The sequence below is a fragment of the Lactuca virosa genome, chromosome 5, assembly GCF_052849685.1.
Source record: "Lactuca virosa cultivar CGN04683 chromosome 5, Lactuca_virosa_CGN04683_v6, whole genome shotgun sequence".
Taxonomy (NCBI): domain Eukaryota; kingdom Viridiplantae; phylum Streptophyta; class Magnoliopsida; order Asterales; family Asteraceae; genus Lactuca; species Lactuca virosa.
In genome coordinates this window covers 430,378,036-430,391,303 of record NC_136430.1, presented here as the reverse complement: position 1 = coordinate 430,391,303, position 13,268 = coordinate 430,378,036, and the positions used below count along the sequence as shown (strand labels likewise).

The following is a 13,268-nucleotide window of genomic DNA, read 5'->3' as shown; positions in this document are numbered from 1 at the left end:
GTTGTATTAGATGTTTATATAAGTGATTGGTTTCTTAAATGAATTTGATTTCTTGAATGACTTTAATCTCTTGAATTGATTTCTGAATTCGTTTTGGGGATTTGACCCTCACCTGTAAACCACCTGGTCTAATTGTGAAGTGTATCATGATCAATCTTCACCATATGGACGATATTTTTTCCGACGCAAGAAGTGATTCCCGACAACAAAGGTGGTCGATGGTAAGGTATAAGGTGATGTCAAATGGAGTCGACGGAGGTTAGGAATTGGGAAGAAGGAACGGTGATGAAGAGGAATAGGGGATGAAGGGATGATGACGACTGTAAACATTTTCTTATTTTATTTAAGTTTTTTTTTCTTAATTTGTTTTTATTTATGTTTTTTTTATAATTTATAATAATAGATAAATAATGCAAAATATATATAATAAGGGTAATCTTGTCATTTTATGTCTATCAGAGACCAAACGCCTAACAAAAACATACAATAGGATTGGTCCGAGTTAAAAATTCTTTATAAAGACCAACCACGCAGACTTTCCCAAACCACAGGGACCATTCATGTAGTTTACGCTAACTTAAATATACTGTTAATTACAAACATTTTCATAAATGGAAGACTTCTTGAATTATTAATATGATATATTTAATTTGTTGACTTCAATATAATATTAAATGCATAACCTAAATTAATAAATCAAATAAGCTTAAAAATATAGTGCAAAATTTAACTCCAGAAGTACAATATCAAATAAAGTTTTAAAAAAAATCAACAAATATTTTTTAATATAGTTAAAAGAAAAATATTAAATATGATAAATGTAAAAGAACCTAAATCTAAAAGTCAAATTAAATAAAAGATTCCAAAAACTATTTTTTTTAAATAACTAAAATTCAGTTAAGTTCTTTTTAAATTAATTATTAATAATAATAGTTAAAAATAACATAAGGTTATAAATAAAATTATGTTACATTACAAACAATGATTGATAATTAAAATAATCATCATGATGAAATTAAAACATCGTCAAATCATATCATACTATACTATAAAGGAAACATTTTTCCTTTCACCACATCAATTTGAAACTCCCATCTCTTTATATTTCCATATAAATTACTTAATTTATTAACTTAAATATGTTGTTAGTTATAAACATTATCATAAATGAAAGACTTCTTGAATTATCAATATGATATACTAAATTTGGTGACTTCAATATAGTGTTAAATACATAACTTAAATTAATATATTAAAGAAACTTAAAAATATAGTGTAAAATTAAAACCTAAACTAAAATATCAAATAAAGTTTTAAAAATTCAACGTATATTTTTTAGAATAGTTAAAAGCAAAATATTAAATATGATAAATATAAAAATCTTAAATCTAAAAGTCGAATTAACAAAAAGATGTCCAAAAACTATTTTTTATAATAACTAAAACTCAATTAAGTTGTTTTTAAATTAATTTATAATAATAATTAAAAATAACATAAAGTTATATCTATATATACTTACAAAAGAGACATTTTTTCTTTTTCCACATCATTTTAAAACTCCTAACTCTTCATATATCCACATAATATATTTAATTTATTAACTTAAATATGTTGTTAATTATAAACGTAATCATAAATTGAAGACTTATTGAATTATCAATATGGTATACTAAATTTGTTGACTTCAATATAGTGTTAGATGCATAACCAAAATTAATATATCAAACAAACTAAAAAATAGTTGAAAAGAAATTACTAAATATGATAAACATAATAACTAAAATTCAATTAAGTTGTTTTTAAATTAATTTATAATAATAATAATAGTTAAAAATAACATGAAATTATAAAATAAATTATGTTACATTACACACAGTGGTTGATAATTTAAATAATATTCATGATGAAATTAAAAAAATCATCAAAAAAATGTAAAATTTAATAAATTATAACAATAATTAATTAAAATAGTGAGTACTATATATATATATATATATATATATATATATATATATATATATATATATATATAGAGAGAGAGAGAGAGAGAGAGAGAGAGAGAAAGAGAGAGAGAGAGATAAGATCGGGTAAGGACTCATTTTAAAGTGAGGACTCGTGAGGACACCATAAAAAATTGAAAAAAATCTAAAAAAAATACAAATCTTAAAATCGAGCAAAATTAAATCATGGATCATAATGATGCAAAATTAAAAATTAAAATTGAATCATGGATCAATTTTAATGATGCAAAAAAAAAAAAATTCCAATTTTTTTTTTCTCTCGGACATAGATCTATGCTCGATTTTATAATCTGTATTTTTTTAAGATTTTTTTTTCATTTTTTAAGGTGTCCTCACGAGTCCTCACTTTAAAATGAGTCCTCACAGGAACCGGACCATATATATATATATATATATATATATATATATATATATATATATATATATATATATATATATTGGAAAGAGAACTTCCTTAACGAGCATTCCATGCCCGAATAATCCCTCGATGCAAAAATAAGGCTATGCATCATGCCCTGAAGTAGTGCGATAATTTAAATATGGGTCAATAATCTATTCATCATATCTTCCATATGTCTAAATAAGTCACCACAACTAATTTTATACACACGTAAAGCATGAGCAGAGACCATCAAATGATTTGATTTTAATAAGTGTTATATTATTTATTGTGCAAATTAATTATAATTTTGCATCAACTAAATGTAATTATTATTATTTTATAATTAATAAAAATGACATAAATATTTTCAATAACGCATGATTACAAAAAAATTAACCGTATAAAAACAACATATTAAATCTATTAAATTAAGTATAATATGTTAAAAGTTAAAGATATAACTTTATAAGTAGAAGTAAAGATATTACTTTAATATTGAAATTTAGTTTATTTACGATTATATTAAAGGACGTGGGATGTTTCAACAGGAAACTTCCCCTCTTTATAATTTTACCATTTTTTTTTACTTCTTTATAATTTTGCCACTAAAGTTTCAACTAACTTTTCATCTTTATAATTTTGTCACTTTACTTTTACTTTTTTATATTTTTGCCACTAAACTTTTACTTTTACTTTTTTTACAACCATTTTTCTTTATTCTTTATCATTTTCGTCTACCGTATTCTTCTATCTTTTATTTTTTTTCTAAGAAGATTCTCTTGTGACTTTTCTCACTTGTTTTTTATATTTTCTCAAAAGTGCTCCGTTTCTTTAATCCATTTATAGTTTTGTCTCCCATTTTTCAACATTATTCTATTTTGATACTTTTTTTTCTTCAATTATCAACCCAAATTTTTTAACATTTAGACTTTCGTCACATGTTTTCTAAAAAGTTGTTAAATTCAATAAATTTTCTTTATTCTTTGTAATTTTCGTCTATCATATTCTTCTACCATTTATTTTTTTTCTAAGAAGAATGACCCGTGCAACGCACGGGCCTTTTCCTATATTTTTTTTATAAAAGAAGCATTCTTTTTCTTTCACCACAACCATTTGAAACTCCAAACTCTTCATATTTCAACATAATATATACTTAACTAGTTGTGAGACCCATGTATTAAATGGATTAACTTAAAAAAAAAAGTTAAATATAAAGGTTAAAATATTTGAAAACTTTGAATTTATAAGAAAATAAGAAAAATAATGAATTATTATAATGGAAATGTTTTTTATCTTTTAAATTTAAACAAATAATTTAAATAAATAAAAGAAACTAATGGGCTTTAACTTTGAAAAAATTGAAATTAAATGGTAAGTTCATTAATGAAATTGATATTAATTTATTACTACATTTATTACAATTATTACATTAAAATATTATGTGGAATTTAATAAAATAGAAAAACTAATAAAATGACACGTGGAAAAAAATTATTTCAAAATAACCACAAAATTACATTTGGCAAATTAAAATGAGAGTGTGACAAGTGGCAAAAAAACTTTCATTTATTAGAGAGGATTAATAATTAACTTAAATATATTGTTAATTATAGACATTATCATAAATGGAGGACTTCTTGAATTATCAATATGATATACTTAATTTGTTGACTTCAATATAGTGTTAAATGCATAACCTAAATTAATATATCAAATAAACTTAAAAATATAATGTAAAATTTAACTCCTAAAGTAAAATATCAAATAAAGTTTAAAAAAGTCAACGTATATTTTCAAATATAGTTAAAAGAAAAATATTAAATACGATAAATGTAAAAGAACCTAAATCTAAAAGTCGAATTAACAAAAAGATTTCCCAAAACTATTTTTTATAATAACTAATTTTTAGTTAAATTCTTTGTAAATTAATTGATAATAATAATAATAATAATTAAATAGAACATAAAGTTATAAATCCATATCATCATATCATATCATAATCATAATTATCATAATATATATATATCTTATAATAGAGTCATTTTTACTCAAACCATATTCATTTGAAACCTCTTATTTTAATGAATACCACTCAAAAGTCTCTTAATAATGATTAACAATTCAAATGTTTTATAAGTTATATAATATGTTTAATAAGCAATTCTACTATAGAATGTCAATCTATTTAAGTAGACACACAAATACAAATAACATACAAAATTCACAAAGAAAACAAATTTAAAGGTTTTTGTGTTGGTTTGAGGGTTTTGGACCATTTTTCGAGCCATGTTATTATGTTGAAGTTTTTAATTTGTAAGTTTGTTATATACTAATTTTGTTTTCTATTTTTTTGGTTTAAGTATTCTTTTAAGGATATCATTGTATGTTGTGGTTGAAATTTTAATGTAAATTAGAATAGATTCATGTTATCGATTATATGTTATGGAAGGTGATATATATAATATTTAATTAACTGTTGTATACATGTTTGTATGTTCGTGTTGCTTCAAAGCAATAATTAACTAAAAATTATGGATATGTCATATTATACATGTAAGTCTCTTTTAAAATGCAAATTGTCTATCTTATCACTTTATATTTTAGTATATGTTTAACATTTTAATTATAATAATAAGTGTTTTTTAAAAGTTTCTTTCACTTATTAATAATAATAAGTGGTTTTAAAATTAATGAACAATAATTATAAATAATAAAATCAAATTATAAAAATCATGGATATGTCATATTATCCATGCAAGTATATTTTGAAATGCAAATTGTCTATCTTATCACTTTATTATTTAGTGTATGTTTCACATTTTATTAATAATATTAAGTATTTCTTAAAAGTCTTCTTTAACTCATTATTAATATTGTTTAACGTTACTTAGAACCTTAAATTGATAATATACCATAATAAATTATTCAGAAAAACAAAATAGTTGGGATACCACATTGTACCTTTATCATCAATAACGACCCATACACACACATTACCCATATAAGCAACGTACACTCACCAATACCATTTAACCATATTCTCACCCGCATACACTTACATCCATACCAATATTTTAAATTGCCATTGCTTTATTGCTACTTTCAAGCTTTATTTAAGTTTGGGTCTTACAACATGGACCAAAGACATGGATATGGTGAAACATACTTCTTGATAATAACTAATTACCGACCCTAAAGGTAATCATCAACGTTTATGACTAGCATATACGTCTAAGGGTTATTATTAGACATGAACAAAAGATGTATTTCTTTTACGAGCCATTTCCCAGTGCACCACCAAAGGGAACCACTATGAATGACATGTATCTTTATGAAAGGTTACATGATCTAACTTCATTTGGCAATTAAAATCTTATTCATACAATTTTTAAAGTGTTTTTATAAACCGGTTTTGTAAAGGCACACTAAATATTTGGTCCTTCATCTTTTAATCATTTTATATAGTGTTATTAACACGTTATATCCAGGCATGCTTTGTGCAAAAAAATCAAATTGAAGTCTCATAAAAAGTTTGTAGATAATTTTTTATTAAATTCATTATCGCTAAATTTAAAACTTAAAGTTGATAACAAGTATCTTGTTAATTTTGTACTTGTGCATCATATATGGGTCTTAACTCATTAGAAATAAATTGAAATTGCTACAAACAACTTTCCAAATAAAGATAAACAGCCATTGCATTACGATTTGCAAAACGTCGATAATCTAGTATTTTTTATAAGAAAAAACTTTTCAGGTCTTATTGTCAATATTTAAAAAAAAAAAAAATTTCAATCGAAATCAAAGTAAGAACGTTTAATCTCTCTTGAAAAATAGTAGGTCGCAAATAATATATCAAAAGTTTTAGTTTTGAATCGTTTTTTTCTAATCGGAGGAACAATCAGCAATATTATGTATACTAGACAATAAGTTGGATAAATATTTATCATTTTTAAGAATTTTAGTATGTGTTAGATGATTATGAGATATGACTATTTTATAACGTCATATCAAGATTTTTTTTTCAACACTTTAGTTCATCAATACTAAGTGACTATAATTTTTATGTTCTAAATAATAAACCAAAAATGTTTTCATATTATTTGTATTGTTCAAATCGTCGCTTTGATGAACCGATTGTTGGTGAGTTTGTATCATCAATATGTATTTAAATGTAATGGATTGACTTGTGTGACCAAAATTCAATCTTGATGAATATTAAACAAGTAAAGAAGGTGCGGAGTGCACACTTGTTTAAGTTTATTCAAGATTCAAAGTAGACTGTCATTTGAGGCGAAGCCCCTAAACGAACGGGGGTCCGGGGGCAGCGCCCCTGGGAGCAGGGTCCAAGGGGCAGAGCCCCTGGCTAGGGTCGCGGAAACCTTTTATATGAGTTATATTGCTATATAAAAAATGCCTTAGAAATCTGAATTTTCTGTAAATGAACCCGGTTTTTTACTTCATCTTGACCTTTATTAATGACCTCGTTTTAGTGATTGTTATTGGATTTGACAGTTGGAGTAGTTTTTTGGACAAAAAAAACTGTCTTGACAGTTTTCAGACAAATGAACTACTTAATCATTTTGGTCATCATTTTTCCTGGTACAAAAAAAATCACGAAATTCATAACAACCATATTTTTTGTTCTTGCTCTCAATTCAGAGTCTTATCCAATTAAAGATTGGGAGTACCACCCAAATACTTTAATCTGAAAATGTTATACACGATTCTCAGAATTTTCAAGCCTTTCTATACCCAAATTTCTAACACCAATAACTTGATCAACTATATATTCAAAATAATCAATCATGAATGATTCTTGAGGTGAACGTGCATGTACTAGTTTCAATGACTCAATGTTTCTCTCATCAAAAAGTTTTTTTTTTCAATAGTTCTTTTATTACTTTTCTCAACAAACACCAGATAAATTCCTAAATCATAAGCTATTTGCTCAAGAAAAATCCAAAGCCTTCTCAAACCCATTTTCTCGTTAGTCTTTAAGAAACTCAATAAGTATCCGTATACTACTCATTGTCATATCAATATCTATGGTTTCATATTGCAGTTGCCCTTCTATATGTTCATCATTAGATTGTGGTTACAACTTCATTCACATTCAGCGTTATATCTTCTTTATGTTTCTCCTCACTAGATTGAATATTATTAAAATTTATAGTATTATCTTCAAATATATATTGCTCCACTTGAACGGATTCTCGTTATGATGACATTGTGGCACTTTTTTATAATATATTCACTGAAAGTGAATTCTTTAATAAATGTGTTGCTTTCCTAAAATTAAAACTGCGACCCTTGTAATATACTTTACTTGACCTTAAAGCTCAAATATATTTTTTTAAATTTGAGTTATATTTTCGAGCTTTAGTGTCGTGATATAAATGTCTATATATTGGTATCTGAGAAATCAATATTATAATATATTTAACAAACCTAAATTTAAACTTTATTGTTAATAACATGAATTAGATTAATAACATCCAACTATATTTTAATTTTTATTAAATTCTAATTTTTTAAGTAATATAATATTAAAAGAATTTTTCAATCGAAAACCTCTTATAATTGGATGTCTTATGCGACTGTATGACCCGCACGTCCCAAGACCGCCTCTGCTTATATCATTTAAAATACATATTTTAAGTGAACTTTTGCTAAAAATACAAATGAATTTTAATAATCTTACAAGGAACTCAATCTTTTATTGGTATAATAATTTCCTTTCTTTCCTTTTATTCACAACATATTTTAAGTGAACTTTTGCTAAAAATACAAATGAATTTTAATAATCTTACAAGGAACCACTACTAGAAAAAAGACTTTTCTTGATAGACGAATTACGACATACAGCACTTTTATGACAGGGATAAAAGTCTGTCATAAAATTTATGTCATATACCGTAAAATATCAATGATTTACGACAGACAAAAATGTATGTCGTAATGTTATGTCGTATTTTAAAGAGTAAATTAAAATGATTTTTATCGGTTAATACTATAAGGAAAAGTTAGTAATCGCAAACAATAATACAATAATGCTATGTCGACAAGTACATGAGCACTATGTAGTATGAAAAAAAGTTAAAGCAAGTTTAAAGGATGTGAGTTAAATATTAAAACCAATAAACCACTAGATTAGTGCAAAAAATTAATTACAAAACCGGTGGAAAAAAAACTCAACAGTCGAACCAATTTGAAAAAACTCCACTTTGGTGTGAGAAAAAAAAAACAAAAAGAAGAGCGTTTGGTAAAAAAAAAAATTATATTTTGGTGAAAACTCTAAAAATACCTGAAGAATGACCTTTCTAATCGGTAGGTTAGCATTATTTTTGTTTGCCACAAATACTATATTTTCTAATCGGTAGATTATGTTAGCAATGATGAAATTACTAGGAGAAACTTGAGCTAGAACTAGTAGTACACGTGAAGTTGCTTATTGTTACTGTGATATTTGTTGGTATACTATATGTTAAATCGGAAAAAATGAGTGTATGTTGTTATATCAATTTTGTATCAAAATAATGTACTTTTGGTATAAAGAATGGTTAATCTCCAACTTATTACATCATTTTAACACCAAAATTTCAACATATCAAACATCCTATAAATTATTATTGGTGTATATAAAGTCATATAACGATACCATGCCAAGAAAAATGATTTTGAATCATTTTGGTTTTGGGGGAAAAGTTGGGGAAATATAGTCTTTATTGAAAAAAAAAATCCATATTACCTCAAGGTGACTTGGAAAATAGAAAATTTAGGGAAAATATTGGGTTTAAATTGGCAAAAAAATAAATTTTTGGCTTAAATAGAAAAACTATGAAAGTTTTAGGTCTTTTACGAAAATAACCCTTCTTTCTATCGGACGTTCCCTTCTTCCGAATCTTCACCGACTCCATCTACCTCCACCCTAACTCCATCGACCACTCCCTCCGCCTTCACCACCAACGCCCACCACTTTCATCGATCCTCCCTCAATCGAACACCTCTACCTCCGTCAACGATCAACAACAGCTACCAATCAACAATTCTTAATCCGCTTCTGCTGCCTATGCTAGAAAGATCAAGCTCGAGAACTCTAAGATCGTTAGGGTTTTCGCTGATCTTTCACGCAGCTATACGAATCTCATCTCGAAACCTTCTTATAAAGCTTTGTTCAACTCAGATGCAGAATCAACAGACGAAGTGATGCTCCGTTAGTTCAAGAAAGAAGTGAAAGAGCGGATTAATGTAAATCGTTCCGTTAGTCAGCAGAGCCGGACGATGGCGTCGTTGCCGCCTCCATCAGATGGCTCCGTCAGATGGCTTTATGTGCTATTTTGTTCATACATTTACGACAAAGGATAATGGAACATGATAGGTGCTCAAAATCTCATATAATTGTTCATCAATGGCAGCCATGTAAATTCCTCGAGGAACTCGGAGACTTCATGGAATCGTTCATCAATGGCAGTCATCGCTCGATTCCATATCCTCCAACAGTCGTCTTCAGTTCTAAAACCTACTGTAATCTCGTCGAAATTCCCTCATCAATCTTCTTTGCCACCGTTTTATTGTAACCCTAGTTTCTTTCGAAACAACACTCATATACGCAAGCTTCATCTCACTCCATCACTCTGCGCCAATTCGAGCCCGACTCCTGAGGTCTGCTCTCTAGAATCATAACCTTACATTTACATTTCTATATGATGATGGATATGTCTATCCCTGAAAGACCTGTACTTTGACCTTCGATTCGAAATGAGTTGCTTTTTAATTTCAAGACCACTGTGGTTTTTAACTGACTTAATATAGTTTAGAAACTCCAAAACGTACAAATTCACGTTTTTTTCTTTCAAGTTGAACAGTTGAAGGTCAATTGTGCAATTTTTATTATTTTGTTGTTCATTCTGATGTAGGAGTGGTTCTGTGCAGAATTCTTCTTCAAGCGGGCCAAGTAGTTCGATAGTTGGTCATCTTCTAGAATATCTCAACGAGTCTTGGACTCAGTTTCATGCCACAGGTATGCAAATATAAAGTTGTTGCTTGACATTGTGTCACATACATAGTTTTACTTGGAACTGTATGTGAAAAGGATTGCCAAGAACTTAACAGTGATTCCAGGTTAATTTTTTTAGGAAAAGGTTTTATTATATCATTATCTTATTATCTACATCTGAATCTATACTCTATAGCTGAAGCAAAACTCCAATTAGTTGCTTTTGCTGGATTTCATCTGAATCTATAATCTATACTCTTATGATGCTTTGAGGAGTTATGTTCCTCAAATGGTGGAGCTATTTGTTGACTCTGTAAGAAATCAAGCTTTCTTGGATTGGGAGGTCAAAGCACAGGTGCTTGTTTAGTTGTTTCCTATTCACTTTATTTCTTGTCATATATCTTTTTGAAAGTTGGCTTTTGCATATTTGATAATTAAAAACATTACATTACCTTTTTTATGTTTGTTTGCAGATTGAGAAAGTGAAAGCTGAGATTGGTGAATATGGCAACAATCCTGAGGCGTTGTTGGAAGCTATTCATTCAGCTAGATATGCTGGTGGACTTGGGAATCCTCTTCTTGCTTCAGAAGGCTTAATCAATAGAATAAACAGTACAATTTTGGAGGATTTTGTAGCTGTGAGTCACACACCTTATAATTTTTGTTATTTTATGCATTTAGGAACTAGAGTATCTGGTATTACTATTACTCTCATTCTTTTTATTTATTCCATGTGGATTCTGTTCCTGAAAAAAATGTTGCTTGAAAATTTTTAGGCAAACTATACTGCTCCTCGAATGGTACTTGCTGCATCAGGAGTTGAACATGAGGAACTGTTGAAATATGCAGAGCCTCTTCTCTCTGATTTGCCAGGTGGCGCTCAGGTTCAGGAGCCGAAATCAGTATATGTTGGTGGTGATCACCGTGTTATGGCTGATACAGGGGTGGGTGTGTCTTTTAAATTAAATTGTGTATCCTTTTTATTGACTAAATTACCCTTTGTCATCCTGATGTATTATTGACTAAATTACCCTTTTGTTAATTGTCATCAGAGAACTAGTTTTGCTCTTGCATTTGAACTTCCTGGTGGCTGGCTTCAGGAGAAGGAAGCCATGACCTTGTCAGTTCTTCAGGTATCCTTTTTTTTTTTAAATATATTTATTAACCAATCTTCTTATTCCTTTTATTTATCTACCATTAAGTATTGGGAATTAATATTTTCTGATTTTATCTACTCACAGATGCTAATGGGAGGAGGTGGATCTTTTTCAGCTGGTGGTAATGGAAAAGGGATGTACTCTCGTCTCTGTGAGTCGCTTCTTCATATTATTTTTATTAAATTTAAAATTAGTTATCATAATTCACATACTAATTTTAATTTTTAATTTATTTTTTTGGATTATTATCGTGAGCAGATCTTAGAGTTTTGAATGAGTATCCTGAGATTCAATCGTTTTCAACATTCAACTCTATCTATAATCACACTGCCTTATTTGGAATTCAAGCTATCACTGTAAGAAGACATCAATAAACTTTCAGTTATTTTATTTAAGTGATTATTTAATCCTTTTTTAACAAAAAAATGCATGCAGAGTTCTGATTTTGTATCCAAAGCTGTTAATATAGCCGTGAAAGAACTCATTGCAGTTGCCACCAACGGAGAAGGCAAGCTATAATATGCCACAGTTGAATTACTTTTTAAGAAATAGCAACCTACTTTCAGTGATTTGTTTATTATATCATATTTTTATTTCTTCCTACTACTATAGCATTGAAAACAAACAAACAAAAAAAAATCATATTTTCATTGTTTTAATTGGAAATATTTTTCAAAAGTTGTAATAGAAGGAAATGAAAGTAGGATGCTATAGTAAACAAATAAGAGAAAGTTTGTTGCTATTTCTTGCATTTAGTCAAAGTTACTAACATGTAATCTTTCAGTCAACCAGATATAGTTGGAGCGTGCGAAGCAGTCAACCAAGTCTGCCATTCAGATGAACCTTGAATCAAGAGTATGTAATTTAGTTTTGACTAGTCAACCGATTAGTTTTTAATAATATATTTAATGTGATTTATGATTGATCTTGACATTCACATGCAGATGGTTGCTTCAGAAGATATTGGCAGACAAGTATTGATATATGGGAAAAGGTATTGGCATTTTACCGATCAATTTATTATACAATTGTACAGAAAGCGGATCTTATGTTCTTAAGTTCATGAAAGCGGTTGTTGATGGACTTGAAGTGTTGAATAACAATGTAAGTAAATCTATTAGTTACATGATGGACTTGAATTGTTGTAGAATATTTACATATATAATTATTTAATAGTTTTTTGCTAATATATTAGTTTTTGTCTCAGTTTTGGTGGAAGAATGAATATACAGACGTCGAGCTTGATAGGGTGCGTGAAGAATGGGCTACTTATGTCATAAATTTTATTTACCAGTGATATGAATTTGACAATTACTTTTTGATGAATTTGGACCATATTTTTGGATTTGACACTATAGCTCGTGTAAGCCTTTTTATATATGTATGATATTTTATTTTGTTGTATTAGACATTAAATATGTAATTTAGTTTGATTCAAGATTTGGTAGAAATTTAGAATATATATATATATATATATATATATATATATATATATATATATATATATATATATATATATAACCATGACATACAAAGCATGTCGTAAAAATATGTCAAAAATCATATTGTACAAAAGATGTCGTAATTTGAAGTCGTAAATGTATGTCATAAATACAAAAATGTTACGAATTATGACAAACAAAGTCAGTCGTAAATGTATGTCGAAAACGCATGTCGTGTATGTATGTTGTAATTGTTGGTCATAAAAG

The 13,268-nt window shown here is 27.7% G+C and overlaps 1 protein-coding gene across 1 annotated transcript; it reads left to right on the top strand.

Annotated features, from left to right (window-relative positions):
- Positions 1-9,269: 9,269 nt before the first annotated feature.
- On the top strand, positions 9,270-12,963 carry LOC145113152 (mitochondrial-processing peptidase subunit alpha-like). The gene is made up of 12 exons (XM_079049273.1): positions 9,270-10,068; positions 10,339-10,426; positions 10,599-10,757; positions 10,876-11,040; positions 11,179-11,346; positions 11,455-11,535; positions 11,644-11,710; positions 11,818-11,915; positions 11,995-12,067; positions 12,344-12,414; positions 12,504-12,663; positions 12,767-12,963. The coding sequence occupies exons 3-10, from the start codon at positions 10,692-10,694 to the stop codon at positions 12,355-12,357; spliced, it is 732 nt and encodes a 243-aa protein (XP_078905399.1). The 5' UTR covers positions 9,270-10,068; positions 10,339-10,426; positions 10,599-10,691; the 3' UTR covers positions 12,358-12,414; positions 12,504-12,663; positions 12,767-12,963.
- Positions 12,964-13,268: the final 305 nt, after the last annotated feature.